A 15481-nucleotide genomic window follows, 5' to 3' on the forward strand; every position below is an offset into this window, starting at 1 on the left:
AGTTAAAAAAATATTGAATACATTTAAATATGTTCCTAATGTTGATAATTGTTTTGTGAACATGAAACAATAAAGCAGATTCTGATGTCCTTCAATTCTTAAATATATTATTTAAACGTGAAAATCATAAAATCTTAATGAATTTTATTAGAAAACTACATTATTTCATGTTTGCAGCTCATCAGATGGATCTCACTTCTGATTGGTTAATTTGCACCTTTACCTGCTGACCAATCACCTTCTGCAGAGGCAAATGCTGGAAATAATACATGAAAACATTATTTAATAAACTTTTAATTAGTGATTTATAAGCACTAAACAGATTTAATCAAAGCAATTTTATTTGACTGTTTAACTTAAATGAAAACATGAATTGAATGACATCTTTTGGGAATTACTAAAACTAATTGACAGATAAAGACATTTATTAAACGCAGATTTTTCCAGCTTTGTTTTAATCATGTTAAACTATTTAATGGCTGATTTATTATCTATATTTGGTCTTTTCTGGCCCTTTGAAGCAGGGAGCGATTTATTTGATGTTTGAGATTCTTTTACTTTAAACATCCTCCCTTAATCTCATTTCCTCTGATAAACTAACTGAACATTAAGACGTGTCGTTTGGAACAGAAACGGGATTTAATCGAGACTGTTAGGGAGACCAAAGCTGCGTTCAGGGATTTAAGCTCATCATGTTTTTATTCATGAGGCGACACAAAGGCTCTGTGGGGGTGGACAGGAGGTGTCATACTGAAAGTAAAATCACGGTTTGCCTTTTGTCCTGCAGGGGGCGCTCTGCACCCCCAGATTTAAAGATCAGATCAGAGGGGGGCGTTTGGTTTCATCAGAGGTACGGGGGGGTGTTTCATGTGTGGAGCTCATTTTCTGCTTCAGACTCAGAGACAAGAACACAAAGGAGACGCTGCTGCCGCTGCTTCTTCATCCATCCATCCGTTCATCCATCCATCCATCCGTTCATCCATCCATCCATCAGTGAGAGGTGAGGATGGACCTGCTGCAGGACCACAGGAGCTTTGTTCAGCTCCTCTCAGGTGAGATTCAGCTTTTCTCTGCTCCTTATTCACACCCAGCGGTCTGTTCAGCATGTCAGCGCAGATATGAGCTCATAACTGGGGGGGGGGGGGGTTCTGGACGCTGCTTCCATTTAAGCCTCTCTGCATTCATTTAAATAATAAACCCCTCTCAGAGGCAGAGGACACAAACACGCTCCATTAAAGGAGGGACAGGCGGCTCTTAGTGATTCCTTCACTGTTTTTTTTTTTAGATCAAACGCAGCTGTGACGCTTCGCCTCGCTCTGTTTGGGTCGATTTCAGCCAAATCTCAGTTTATCTGCAGCTTTGATCATCAGGTGATCAGCTGATGGGTCACAGGTCTCCGTCACTTTACTGTTTATTCCAAACTGCTGATTAATTCATCAACGTCTTAAAGATAAAGGCGGACTTTTGTAGCCTTGAACCAGGTTTCCTTTAAGCATCTCCTCCATGAAATGAATTAAAGGATCTGACTGAGGCCTGTCTGACAGCTTGTTTCTGTTTTTAATACGTTTATGTATTTATTCGGCGTCAGCGTCAACAGAACTGCAGTTCTGTCTCTGATAATCAGTAATCAGGGCCGATAATCGTGCTTTTCTCAGGCGTCCTGAACCAGAGCCTCAAAGCAGCGTTTTTCAGTGCGGCTGAGTTTGTTTTTCGTGTTTGCCGTTCTCAAACACAGCTGATTTAAACCAGCGGGTCAACATCAGTCCTCTGCAGAGCCACCCGCTCAGTTTAGACATTTAAAACACGTGTTTGAGCAGGAAAACATGTCCAATGTAAGGAAACAGGTCAGAACCTCAGGTTTTACTGCTTGGTCTCAAATAGATGTTAAAGTCAGACAAAGATCTCCTGAGGAAATACAAAAGGCTGCTTTAAAGTCGTGATTTTATTTATTTAGAGTAAGAAGCTGTACAAACCAGCCTGGTTTAATGGCTGGTTGGTCCGGCCTTGGTGGGACAGACACCGAGGAAATCTGAGCCACTCTGCTTTGCAGGATTGTTTAAATTCAGCTCACACAGCCTGTTAAAGACCATGTCTGAGTTTATCAGAGACATTTAATTTTGGACTTTGACTAGGCCACCCCAAAACCTTCATCGTTCGTTGAACTCTTCCGAGATGGACCATTTGGGTCATTGTTCCAAGCTGGGTCAGAAACTGAAGGACGGATTTCCTCCTTCGGGTTTTCCTCATAGAGACGAGGATTCACGGTTCCGTGAATCTCAGAATCTCATCTAGGTTCTGATCCATTACTCTGCCGCCGCCATGTTTGACTGCCAGCGTGATATTAAGTTCCTGAAATGCTGCGATACGTTTTGGGTCATCAGTCTCCAGAATGTTTTCCCAGAAGTCTTCAGGATCATCGGGATGATTTTCGGTTAAATGTGAGACGGATCTTTGATGTTCTTTTGGGTCAGCAGTGGTTCTGGACTTGCTGCTCCTCCATGGAGGCCATTTTTGTCCAGTTTCTATTTTTAAAGTTAAATGATGACCTCTGGCCTTAAGGCTGGTTCACACGGCAGGAATTTTAGTCCGATTTTCGCCCTGATCATCGGCGTGTCTCCTAAAATAATCTTAAGAGAGTATCCTGCCCTGTGGGGAGTGTTAAGAGCGATAGGGTCCACTCGGTGGACTCAGATCGAGGATATTCAACATGTCGGATTGTCCTGCCCCAATATTCTACCGTGTGTGATGTCCGCCGAAGACAAACGAGCATGGAGCCTGTTGAATGTGGCGTGTAGCCAATCAGAAAGTGAAGTTAGGGATTCCCCGCATGCCCCCTGGTCGCGTTGTCTCCACTTCTTTAACCATCGCCTTTTTCTTTCTATTATGTTTCTTCTCTGTTAAAATCAGCCCACAAACTACACTGCAAAAAGAGAACTAAAAATAATTAACATTTTCTTGAAATGAATATATTTGCCCTTGATTTGAGCAGATAAATAAGATTATTTGCCAACAGAGTGAGTATTTTTACCCCTGAAATAATATAATTACTTGAAATAAGATGATGGAGATGAATTGTTCTTATTTTAGGTGCAAAAATCTTATACCATTGGCAAATGGTCTTATTTACCGTCTCAAATCAAGTGCAAATGTATTCATTTTAAGAAAATGTTACTTATTTTTAATTCTATTTTTGCAGTGTATCGCCGTTATTCTCCCCCATCGTTCATGTTTATTTACTCTGAACTCACGTTTGATCTTAAAAGGAATCGTAAGATTTCCCATCTGACATCTGGTTGATCCTGAGTTAAATCAGTTGGAGTGTTGTACTTGTCGTCTGACTGGATGGCACACATCGTACGACCAAACCGGTTTCATCTAGGACTTTTTACGTCTCTCAGGCTTTGAAAATCGGCCGACTATTTTAAAATCCTGCCGTGTGAACCAGCCTTAAGCTGAGGCAGTGAGGCATGCAGAGCTTCAGATGTTCTGGGTTCTGCTGGGACCTCCTGGATGGTTGTTGATGAGCTCTTGGAGTAATTCTGGTACGTCGGCCTCTCCTGGGAAGGTTCTCTGTTTGAGGAGAACGGTTCTCACCGTGGTTCTCTGGAGCCTCGCAGCCTTGTCCTAAAGTTCTTGTATTTCTTTAGAACGGGGCAGGATCTGCTGCTTCTTGAGATCTTTTGGCCTACTTTGTGTTGTCAGACGGGTTCTGGTCAGACAGAAATCAGGCCTGGGTGTTTAGTGAAATTATTACTTTAATCACAAAAATTAATCACTTTTGACACGTTGGTTTGGATAACCTCAATAAATAAAATCATCATTTAATTTTGACCCTATTAATATTTATCATTTATTGAAATTTGTTTGTTAATCTGGGACATTTAAAGGTGCATAGCCACGTTATATGCCTATACCAGAAAGACCAAATCCAGTTGGTTATGATGAAATAAGGTTATATAATCCAAGCGTCCATCCAAATTGTATTTTCATGGTCCTTTTTTAGGCTAAAAAGAGCAAAGTCATCGGGCGCCATGAGCAGATATAAACATGGCGCCATCTACTGGCAGCACCGCAGAACTATCAGAAAGCCTGTTTGCAACTAATAAATCAAAATTAAATAATGCCGGACTGAGCCTGACCTTCTGCAACGCAAGACCAACCGTTATTAATTAAATAAAACGATCTACAGCAACTTTAAGAACCTCATATCAGAACATCACGGAGAAATTAATTTCCCGTTCATAAACGCTAACAGGCACACATCGATCTATTTATAATGTTGTTTGTACTTAAGACTATAAAGGCTAAGAAGAGCATTGCTATCACTATTATAGCAGTATTAATAAGAACCTTTACTTCCATTTCGCTGGGAGATGCTAATAGCCGTTAGCCACTTCCTTGTTTTTTCCCCTGTTAGTAAATAACAAATTATTTACTAACAAAGCATAAAGCGCCAAAATAATAACTAATACGCCAGCAGGATGTGATAATCTTTGATAAAATATTTGTATGCAACCAGATTGAGTTACTGATCTATCAATAAATAAAAAAGTCAAATAACATGGCTATGCACCTTTAAGTTTAACAATAAACGTCTGTAAGGGGTGTGAATACTTCCTACGTCACTCTAACTTTATTCCTCCTTCAATTAGAAGGTGATAAACGCTCAGTTTTGTTTCCTTTTTTTAATTTTCAGTTTGTTTTTATTTTTGTTGGAGTAAAAGAGGGAAACAAACGTAGTTTCACACAGAAGATCAGCTCCAGATGTTTGACATTTGACCCGCTGACAGTAAACAAAAGAGTCCGTTTTGTAAACCAGTATGTTGGAACAAAAAACAGCAGAAAGGTCTTCTGTGGTTTTGGAAAAAGGGGATAATATATCCTTTCAGTGCAAAAATAAATGAAAATGCCTGTTTTTAAGCTTCAAGCCTCCTTTAGTTAAAGGATGTGTGATCCAGCCTTTATTTCTTTGTTTTCCTCCCAAGCAGACAGATTTATCCTCATCAGCGCGTCTTTCAGCTTCCCGAAGGTAGTTTAGAGTTTTTTCCGGCTGCTGCTTTATTCAGCCTCCAGATTGTTAAATAGTCCGACTCCTAGGATGCAAGGTACAAGGAAATTAGAGGTGATTTAAGACTTTTGCACGGCACAGAACATTAAAATCACTCTGTGGTAAGATTGCGTAACGCTGTGCATGAAAAATAATTTCTGTAAATCATCAGTAATATCTCAGACTCAGACAGAGAGGTTTGTGCATTATTGTTGTCATAACTTTCTTGCTTTTTAATCCTGCAAAATGCAAATTTAATAAGTAATAGCAGTAGGAATTAATACACATAAATAACCAATAAAAGAGACAATCAGATGCAGAAACTTTGTTTTAGTTTCAGGTTTTTATGCATTATATATGAAGCAATTTGGTGCATAATTTCATTAAAGTCATTTTCTGCATAGCCATTATGTGATTAAGGTCTGGTAATCTTATTTTAATGGGAGCATCATAGTGGAACAGTGGGGTAGCACTGTTGCTTTGCAGCAGGAAGGTCTCTGGTTCAAATCCTGGCCTTTCTCTGCAGAGAGCTTGCCTGTTCTCCCAGTGCATGCCTGGGTTCTCCCTGGGTACTCCTGTTGTTTGTCCTGTATGTCTCTGTGATGGACTGCGACCTGTCCAGGGTGGACCCCGCCTCTCTGCAGAAATCCCCCCCCCCCCCCACACACACACACACACAAAGATAAGTGGATGGATTGTGAAGCAACAACTCCTAAAGCGCCACCATTTCATTTTACTTCCTGCCGCAGAGCAAGAAAAGTCTCAGTTTCTCAGCAGAGTTTCTCCCTTGAATAAAAACAAACTTATTGAGGAGTTTGTGGGTTATATGGTGGACATAACCTTTGCCTTTGCCAGATTAATTTCAGCTCTAATTCTGTTTGGACCGACGAAGATGCCTCCAGATCACACGATGCCTCGCGGAGCAGCAGATTGCCCCTGGGCAAGGCACTTATTCCCCAGAGTCCTGTTGCTCGGTGTATGACAGCGACTGGGTGAATGTGGCTGTGATGTAAAGTGCTTCGAGTGATCAGCATGACTAGATTTGAGTTTTCTTCTGTTTTTCTCAGGATTAAAGAAAATTAAAGTTAATAAAAACAATAATGACAAAACTCCTGATCACCTGCTGCTCCTAAAGGGAGAAACTCTGCCGAGAAATTTAGACTTTTTACCACCTTTGCTCCTCAAACTGTTACAGATTTTCACTCAGCTGTAGATTTCTGTAGGAGAGTCACTTTAATACTTATTTTCTGACGTTTGTTATTTTTCTGTCGTTTCTATAATTGGATATGTGGGATTCCCCTCTAATTACAACCTTTTCCTCCAGGACTAAAATGTCTCGGGTTGTCTCATGTTTCTGTTCATGTGGAGAAGAAGACTACAGTCAGAAACACACGACCGCCATAATCCCCTTTGACATCTTGATTTTTGCTAATAGCTGTAAGGTTAAATGGTCCCTGGTGGCCCTAGGGAACCATCAATCATCAGCAAATCACCAACCTCTTTAAGAAGACCCCTAGATCTGTTCTTTAAGCTCCTAATCACTACGTGTGTAAATCAGCAGCTTTTTCACGACACAATGTTACAAAATTTTCCAATATCACAAAGTCTGTTACGATACGATTTCTATTAAAGTCAATTCTCAACCGCAAATATTATTTGACCATTTTAGCTTCTGTGTATCAGTCATTTAAATCAAAAATAGCATTTTTACATAATAATAATAGATCACCTGTTCACTATAGTCTCATGGCTTGTTAATTTCAAAATCAAAAAGACGATGTGGCTCGATATTATCCTTTTTACATCGATGTAATTGGATCGTTAATCATGTAATCCATATATCGATGCGGATCGATGTATCGTTGCACCCCTCCTGATCACCAGCAGCCTCAAGTTGTTCCCATTTCTTCTGCGTAAAATCCCAAAGATGGCACAGTTTGAGCGACAGAAATCAGGATTTTAGTTGCTAAGGAGATTCAGCTGAAAACTTGATGTTTCTCTGCATTTTATGAAGTTTGTGTAAGAGATTCTGGTTTATAAAACTCTTTATAAAACGAAAATAGCTAGGGATCTAATCCTAATCCAATTTAAATAGAAAAGGAACATGAACAATAACTGGCCTAGAACATCTGTTATTGGCTTCCCTGGATCTTAAATGTTGCAGCTGTAGAGAAAAACCCATACAAGTCGACGTTTTTGCTGCGAGTAAAGAACAGGAACCTTTATTCCTGCCGTGGATCCATCAGGTTGTTTTTAGAAAGGGGGACAAAAGCAAGATAAACACAAACATGAATGAATCAAAAGCAAAAGTCAGAAACGTGTTACATACAAAAATCTGTCAGAAAACCTGTAAATGTGCTCAGAGTGACGATCTGAAATGAAGTAGACATTTCCTGATTGTTTCCCTTCCCAGCTGTGCTGCTGATGTCATCGTGGTGCGTTCAGGGCCTTCTCGTCAGCGTGGCTCCCATGAAGCCTCTGTTCAGGCTCGGCGCGCACGAGCAGATGATCTGCAAGGCCGTGGACTGTCCCACGGTGCCGACCTTTTCCTGGTTCACCCTGAACGACCGTCCCCTAACGGCGTCCTCCCAACACAACGAAACCCACTCCGTGCTGACCTTTGACCCTGTGGAGATAGGCGATGAAGGACAGCTGGGGTGTAGGGTGACGTGTGGAGAACAGAGGCCGGTGACTTCAGCCACCTCTGTCAGCGTTTACTGTGAGTTCACCTACCGAATAAATTCGTCTCGTTTCGTGTCCAGAGCCTGACACCGTGTCCTCCTCCTGGTTCCTTTAGCCTTTCCCTCAGACCCGGTTATCACCGCTCTAGAACCCCTGAGAGATCATGTGGAGACCAGATTCACCTGCCAGGTGTCAGGCCTGTACCCCGCTGTGGACGTGAACTTCACCTGGTTCAAAGGAGACATCGTCCTGAACAGCACCGTGGAAAGTTCTTGGCAGAGCTACATTAATTACACGCCCCTGAAACGGGACTCAGGAGAGAAGATCACCTGCAGGGCGACGCCGGAGCTGCAGCGTCTGCCGTCTGAGCACAGGACCAGAGAGACCTCCATCCTCCTCAACGTCCTCCGTGAGTCTTTTCAATTCAGTTCAATTAAATTTTATTTACATACTCATTTTCATCTCAAGGTTTTCACAAAGTCAAATCCTCCAGGTTGGTGAGAAAGTTTCCTCTCTAAGGAAACCCAGCAGGTTGCATCAAGTCTCTCCAAGCAGCATTCACTCCTCCTGAAAGAGCGTAGAGCCACAGTGGACAGTCGTCTGCATTGTTGATGGCTTTGCAGCAATCCCTCATACTGAGCATGCATGAAGCGACAGTGGAGAGGAAAACTCCCCTTTAACAGGGAGGAGAACCTCCAGCAGAACCAGAACCAGGCTCAGTGTGAACGCTCATCTGCCTCCACCCACTGGGGCTTAGAGAAGACAGAGCAGAGACACAGAAAGCACAGCAGCTCACATTGACCCAGGAGTACTTTCTATGTTAGATGGTAATAGAGGATGATCTGCCTCCCCTGATGATGTCACAGCTAACAGAACGCCAGACCAGGTGTACCTTCTATGAAGAGAAAAATGACAGAGAACAAAAAGTTAAAAGCTGAAATAACAACAAACAATGCAGACTGGAGAGCAGTAGGAGAACTCAGCAGAGAGAGAGAAATAGACCCTGATGTCCTCCAGCAGCCTAAGCCTATAGCAGCATAACTATAGAGGTAGCTCAGGGTAACATGAGCCACTCTGACTAGAAGCTTTGTCAAAAAGGAAAGTTTTAAGATTAGTCTTAAAAGTAGACGGGGTGTCTGCCTCACGGACCAAAACTGGGAGTTGGTTCCACAGGAGAGGAGCCTGATAGCTAAAGGATCTGCCTCCCATTCTACTTTTAGAGACTCTAGGAACCACCAGCAGACCTGCAGTCTGAGAGCGAAGTGCTCTGTTAGGAACATACGGGGTAATCAGAGCTCTGATATATGATGGAGCTTGATTATTAAGGGCTTTATATGTGAGGAGAATTTTAAATTATATTCTTGATTTAACAGGAAGCTAATGAAGGGAAGCTAAAATAGGAGAAATATGATCCCTCTTGTTTTAGTCTGTCCCTTTCTGCTGAGCCAGAGTTGGAGACCCAGGTCCAGACGTCATGGATCTGGTTCCCAACATTGGCCGTCTGATCTGTAATCAGTTCTCTATGTGAGGGACTCAGTTCTTAACCAGGGTCTTAGTCCCTCCGTCTGTGTCCTCCAGTCCACCGTAGACTCAGGGATCACCTCTCAGCTCTCCTCCTCCTCTGCAGATGCTCCTGTCTTCAGGAACATATCCGACCCTGTGGAAGTGATGGCCGGCTCTCCGCTGACTCTCAGCTGCTCCGCGGAGGGAAACCCGGAGCCGACCATCTCCTGGACAGCAGGCGGTAGATCTCTGCAGCGAGGCGGAGGCGGTCGGCTCGTCTTATCGGCCGTCGGACCGTCTGACGCCGGACGGTACGAGTGTGAAGCCAGAAACTCAGAAGGAAACCGGACTGCAGCTGTAAATGTCTCAGTTCTAGGTGAGACCGAACGCCTCGTCTCATTTACGGTCTTTTATTGTCCCGGTCGTCTCCTGACACGTCTGCCTGTTTCTTTGATTAGCTCCGCCCACCAACACCTCCCTGACGGTGGATCCAGGTGAGGAGGTCGTGGAGGGGCAGCAGGTGAACTTTACCTGTAGCTCTGAGGGAGCTCCGCCCCCTACACTTGTTCTGAGGAGGGAAGGGGAGGAGCTTCAGAGGACTGACTCCGCCTCCTCGCTCCACTTCAGCCTTCCTTCTGCCGTGCTGAACGACTCCAGCCGCTACGAGTGTGAAGCCTCCAACCAGCACGGCTCCCAGCGGGCCTCCAGTACCGTCACCGTCAGAGGTACTTCACCTCGGCTGCTGCTCGGACCTGTCGGTTCCGGTCGCACCTGGACTCACTCTCCGTCTCCACTTCCTCCTTCCCTCAGGTCACCCTCTGCTGGTGGAGGTGATTCCCCCGGTGGAGGCCAACCTTCAGGTGGAGGCCAGTCTCATGGTGGAGGCGGAGAGGGGCTCGCCCCTGACTCTGACCTGCCGGGCCTCCGGGTGCCGGCACCCCCCCACCCTCAGCTGGAGGAGGACGGACCAGAACCGGACCCTGCTGCAGAAGACGGAGCGGCCGGACGGCCAGTCGCAGCTCCACCTGTGGAAGCTGGACCTGCAGCATCAGGGCGGGTACAGCTGCGAGGCCGGGTGCGGTTCTGTCACCCGGACCAGGGAGATCCAGGTCCAGGTCCACTGTGAGTCTGACCCCCGCCGCCGCCTCGGCCGTTTTTACGTTTTCTAATATTTTCTGATCAAAACGAGGTCAAAGGTTTACATACAACCTAACTAATATATAACAGGTTCCAGCAGAACCGGTCTGGATGTTTGGTACCAGCGAGAACCTCAAGCTGTGTCTGAAACATTTAATTAGAATCAAAATCAGAATCAGACATACTTTAATAATCCTGCACTGATCAAATCCTGATTCAAGTCCCACTTTATTACTTAATCTCCTTTCTACAAAGCCCCACTGGCTGAGAAGTGGTCCCGCAGCATGATGCTGCAGCCGCCGTGCTTCACAGTCACAGTCACACCTGCTAAGAAGATAAAAATTGACTATTTGACTACTTTCTATGTTATATAGTAATAGCAGATGATCTGCCTCCCCTGATGATGTCACAGCTAACAGAACACCAGACCAGGTGTACCTTCTATGAAGAGACAAATGACAGAGAACAAAAAGTTAAAAGCTGAAATAACAACAAACAATGCAGATTGGAGAGCAGTAGGAGAACTCAGCAGAGAGAGAGAAATAGACCCTGATGTCCTCCAGCAGCCTAAGCCTATAGCAGCATAACTATAGAGGTAGCTCAGGGTAACATGAGCCACTCTGACTAGAAGCTTTGTCACAAAGGAAAGTTTTAAGATTAGTCTTAAAAGTAGACGGGGTGTCTGCCTCACGGACCAAAACTGGGAGTTGGTTCCACAGGAGAGGAGCCTGATAGCTAAAGGATCTGCCTCCCATTCTACTTTTAGAGACTCTAGGAACCACCAGCAGACCTGCAGTCTGAGAGCGAAGTACTCTCCAGCCAGAACTGTAGCTTGACTAAATATTCCTGAAGCTTGGATTTATGTTTAAGTCCTCGAGGATTAGAGAAAATCCAGAATCAATTAAAAACACTGCATTATGGAGCGCTAGAGCATTCCCCCCGTATATAGAGGCCCAGCGGGGTCGAATCCAAACCTTGATGCCTTCGCTGCATGTCTCCACCACCTTTCTCTCCTTGCTTCCTGATTACTGTATATAAAACAGATAAATTCAAAGTTGTGCTCCCAATTCTTGTTCATTAAGAATCAACATCAGTCGCGTGTTGTGAAATCAGTCCCACGAGGAACGAATAAATCCTTAAAAACCTAAATTACATCATATGTTTGTCGAGGAGTGGATTAAAAGGTGTTTCCAGAGTGGAAACAGGAGGCGAGTGGAGACCTGAGGCTTCTGCAGCAATAATAACCCACAGCTGACAAACGTAAACTTCCAGAGGTTATCACATAATATGTCCAGGAATCTGTCTTATCGGTGTAGCTACAGTGGGAGTTTGGCTTCCTGAATGATAATAGCAGTTTAAAAGGAAAGTGAAAGCGCTCATAAATCAGAAATTAGTTTTCTTTTTCCTGAACAAATGGTTCAACAAGAAGTTTCCCAGCATTAATCACCAGGACTCGGTTTCAGGCGGATCGGATACGGCAGCTCAGCTTGTCGGGACGCGGTTCCGTCCTGCCGCTGTGGGTCAAAGGCCAAAAAGTTTTACACTGTTGATTTAGTCCGAGAGAGAGAGCAGCAACATTTCCTCACGTAGACGTTCCCGGTGACACCGCCTGCTGTTTAAAGCCCAGCTCAGCAGCCGTGGGCGTAAAGTTTCTGAGTCACGCTGCCAGAAATACAACGAGCAGCTGACGGTAAAGTCAGAGAGCGAAGGAGACGCAGTTTGGCTGCAATAATCATAACTGAACACGGCAGCAATTAGCGGCTCTGAACGCCATGTTTAGACCTGAAGACTCTGACATGAGCTCCACTGAAGCTGCTGGGTGGGAGGAGAACGTTGGTCTCATGTCTCCTCATCCTTCAGGCTGAGCTGCAGAGGACAAACAGAACCGCTCCGACCGACCGGACGTGACCCAGCAGGGAGGGAGAACCCCCCCCCCACCCCAGCCCCCACCCCACCCACGCACACTGGGGGCCCGGACCGCTAAACCAGGCAGAGAAACCCTCCCACTCAGGGACAGACAGCGGGTCAGCAGTTTATAAGGGTTTCATCCATAACGCTGAGCTTCTGCAGAACATAAACCATCTAATGTAATTATATGAAGATAAAACGGTGACAGCTTGTAGCGACACTAAAAAAAGATTTGGCGTTGTAAAATCAAACGTTGTAAAATCAAACATTGAAAAATTAAACCGTGTTAGAAAGTGCTCCCCGGGCGCCGCACATGGCAGCCCACTGCTCCCCAAAGGTGATGGGTTAAAAGCAGAGAACAAATTTCGTTGCAATGTATGTTTCAATGACAATAAAGATGATATTACTATTATTATTACTATTCCTAAAGTGAGAACTTATGATATTCTCATTTTATGCTGCAGTTTTTTTCCGATGACAGATATTTTCAGTGTTTCACTGTTTTGACGGAGGGGGCGGGGCCAAATTGAAGGCCCATTCATGGACCCTCCGTTTTTCCGGTACTCCTCATCATTGAATTATGAATGGGACTTTGTCACACCTCTGGAACTGAAAAGTTTTCCCACCGTCCAAATCTGAGTTCACCTCCTGGTCGGTGAAACTAACGAAGGCGTCTTTAAGGAGAATTCAGGTTCTTTCTTTTTAAATCTACCCTCCCCTGGTGTCTGAACTTATACCTGATCGACCATGTCCCCCCCGGGCTCGTTGAGAAGGAACCAGACATTTTAACGAGTTTAGGACGGATCCAGATGGTTCTGGAGGGTTTCTAGAGGACTTTAAAGACATTTCTGTGGACAGATTAAAACCACTGAGCTATATTATACACTGGAGTGCTAATAGTCGCTGTTTTAACGAGTCGCTGTGAAGCCACCAGCCGCCATATTGGTACTCCCTATTTTCCTCCAGTAACTAGGGAATATGTGCGCTACAGCATCGAATAACGAGGATTTTCTCATGTTCAGGGGGGCTTAAGACTTTTAAAATGTCAAATGCCATATAGTTTTATGTTATGTTCTAAAACTATCAAGTACTAAGAAAGTCATGTGCTGAAATATTTTGTATTTTATTCATTTAAATATATATATATTTAACATTTATAAATATATAAATAACAATATACCAAAACATATATTTACATATATGTATACATATATATACATATATAGATATACACATACTTATATATATATATATATATATATATATATATATATATATATATATATATATATATATATATATATGTATTTAATATGAATAACATGTAAAATATTTCAGCACCTAATTTCCTAGTAGTTTATAGTGTTAGTACATCCACTGACTGTAGAATTACCTATGAAACGTTTTCACACAGCCAGAAAACTGCTTGTTGTTGCAACCAAATCCTGTGGGGTTCTGTGAGAGTAGGGAGTAGCAAGATGGCGGCCAGTGACTTCAGTTTTTCGGCAAAACCAGCACTCCAGTGTATTATATAGCTCAGTGATTAAAGCACGTTTAAGGCGTTGGTCCGATGTTCATCATCAGCTTAACGAGATCAACCACAGATCTGATTGTTCAGACTTTATTCCTCACGGGACCCACTGACCTTTGACCGGGTTTCCCTCCTCCTGATCCAATTAGAGCTGAGAAGGACTCACTGTGGTCCCTCTGGGCGTCTTAGGAACCTTCAGCAGGACGAGGACGTCTGTAAGGAGAGTTTTTAGACCTCCAGAGAAAAGAAAGCAGCAATTCCTGGAAATTTTGATGAAGATCCAGAATAACTTGCAGAGGTTTCATGAGGTTGGATATGATGAAGCGGTTCTGATGGACCTTTGAGGGTTTTTAAAGGTGCTGAGCAACTAGACGGAGGCTTTCTGGGACACTGCAGGAGGTTTTATATCGACTTTATTAGATCCGTCATTTTTAACCGTATCCAGACCAGATTAAGATCAACTTAATGAAACAGATCCAGAACCAGATGGCCTTCATCCTGGCCGGCGTTCAGTTCCTCTAACTCACAGGTGTCAAACTCAAGGCCCGCGGGCCAAATCTGGCCCTTCAAGGTAAATTTTCCGGCCCTCGAGAGCCAAAAAAAAAGGCATATATCCTTTTATAGTGTATAAAGTGGCTAAAACTGTGCCTCCTGTAAGTGTAACTCACCCAAATATGAACTTTCTTTGCAGATAAACTGTATAAACTGGGCCTAAGAGTGCTACTTTTATGTTACTGTGCGTTTTTTTATACTACTGTGTGAACTGGAATGAAATTATGAAATGAAAAGTATCGTCTCTACACATGCAAGCGGCCCTTTTAATGACTTGATGATGCCAAAGTGGCCCCATATAGAAATGAGTTTGACACCTCTGCTCTAACTGGTTCCTGTGTTCCCGTCTCTCCAGCGTTCCCCTCCGATCCCGTCCTGGAGGATCCCGGTCCCGTCCTGCTGGACCAGGAAAGCCCGTTCCGCTGCGAGGTCCTCAACATCTTCTCGGCCAACCAGCTCAGGTTTCGCTGGCTGTCGGGGAACGCGACCCTCCTGACGGACGTGCGCAGGTTCTCCGGCTCGCTGCGGAACGTCTCGTCCGTTCTGAAGCACCGCTTCATGGAGGCGCAGCGGGTCCTGACCTGCGAGGTGGCGCTGCTGACGGAGCACGGAGACGTGTGGAGGTCCAGAAACACCAGCGTGGCCCTGCAGATCCACTGTGAGTGATTCAGGCTTTAATCGTCCCAGGTTCAGCTTTTTCAACTCAATTCAATTCAATTTTATTTATATAGCGCCAATTCATGAAACATGTCATCTCGAGGCACTTTACAAAGTCAAAATCAATCAGATTATACAGATTGGTCAAAAATGTCCTATATAAGGGAACCAGTTGGTTGCATCAAGTCTCTCCAAGCAGCATTCACTCCTCCTGAAAGAGCGTAGAGCCACAGTGGACAGTCGTCTGCATTGTTGATGGCTTTGCAGCAATCCCTCATACTGAGCATGCATGAAGCGACAGTGGAGAGGAAAACTCCCCTTTAACAGGGAGGAGAACCTCCAGCAGAACCAGAACCAGGCTCAGTGTGAACGCTCATCTGCCTCCACCCACTGGGGCTTAGAGAAGACAGAGCAGAGACACAGAAAGCACAGAAGCTCACATTGACCCAGGAGTACTTTCTATG

General features: G+C 44.2%; 1 protein-coding gene across 1 annotated transcript; it reads left to right on the forward strand.

The window, feature by feature from the left end:
- The first annotated feature begins 821 nt into the window (after positions 1–821).
- On the forward strand, positions 822–15032 carry LOC118564092 (vascular cell adhesion protein 1-like). Its single transcript, XM_036140765.1, has 7 exons — positions 822–1052; positions 7461–7766; positions 7845–8138; positions 9357–9608; positions 9691–9957; positions 10043–10354; positions 14716–15032. Exons 1-7 carry the CDS (start codon positions 1007–1009, stop codon positions 15024–15026), a joined length of 1788 nt encoding a protein of 595 aa, XP_035996658.1. The 5' UTR covers positions 822–1006; the 3' UTR covers positions 15027–15032.
- Positions 15033–15481: the final 449 nt, after the last annotated feature.

Source organism: Fundulus heteroclitus, chromosome 9 (assembly GCF_011125445.2).
Source record: "Fundulus heteroclitus isolate FHET01 chromosome 9, MU-UCD_Fhet_4.1, whole genome shotgun sequence".
Lineage (NCBI taxonomy): Eukaryota > Metazoa > Chordata > Actinopteri > Cyprinodontiformes > Fundulidae > Fundulus > Fundulus heteroclitus.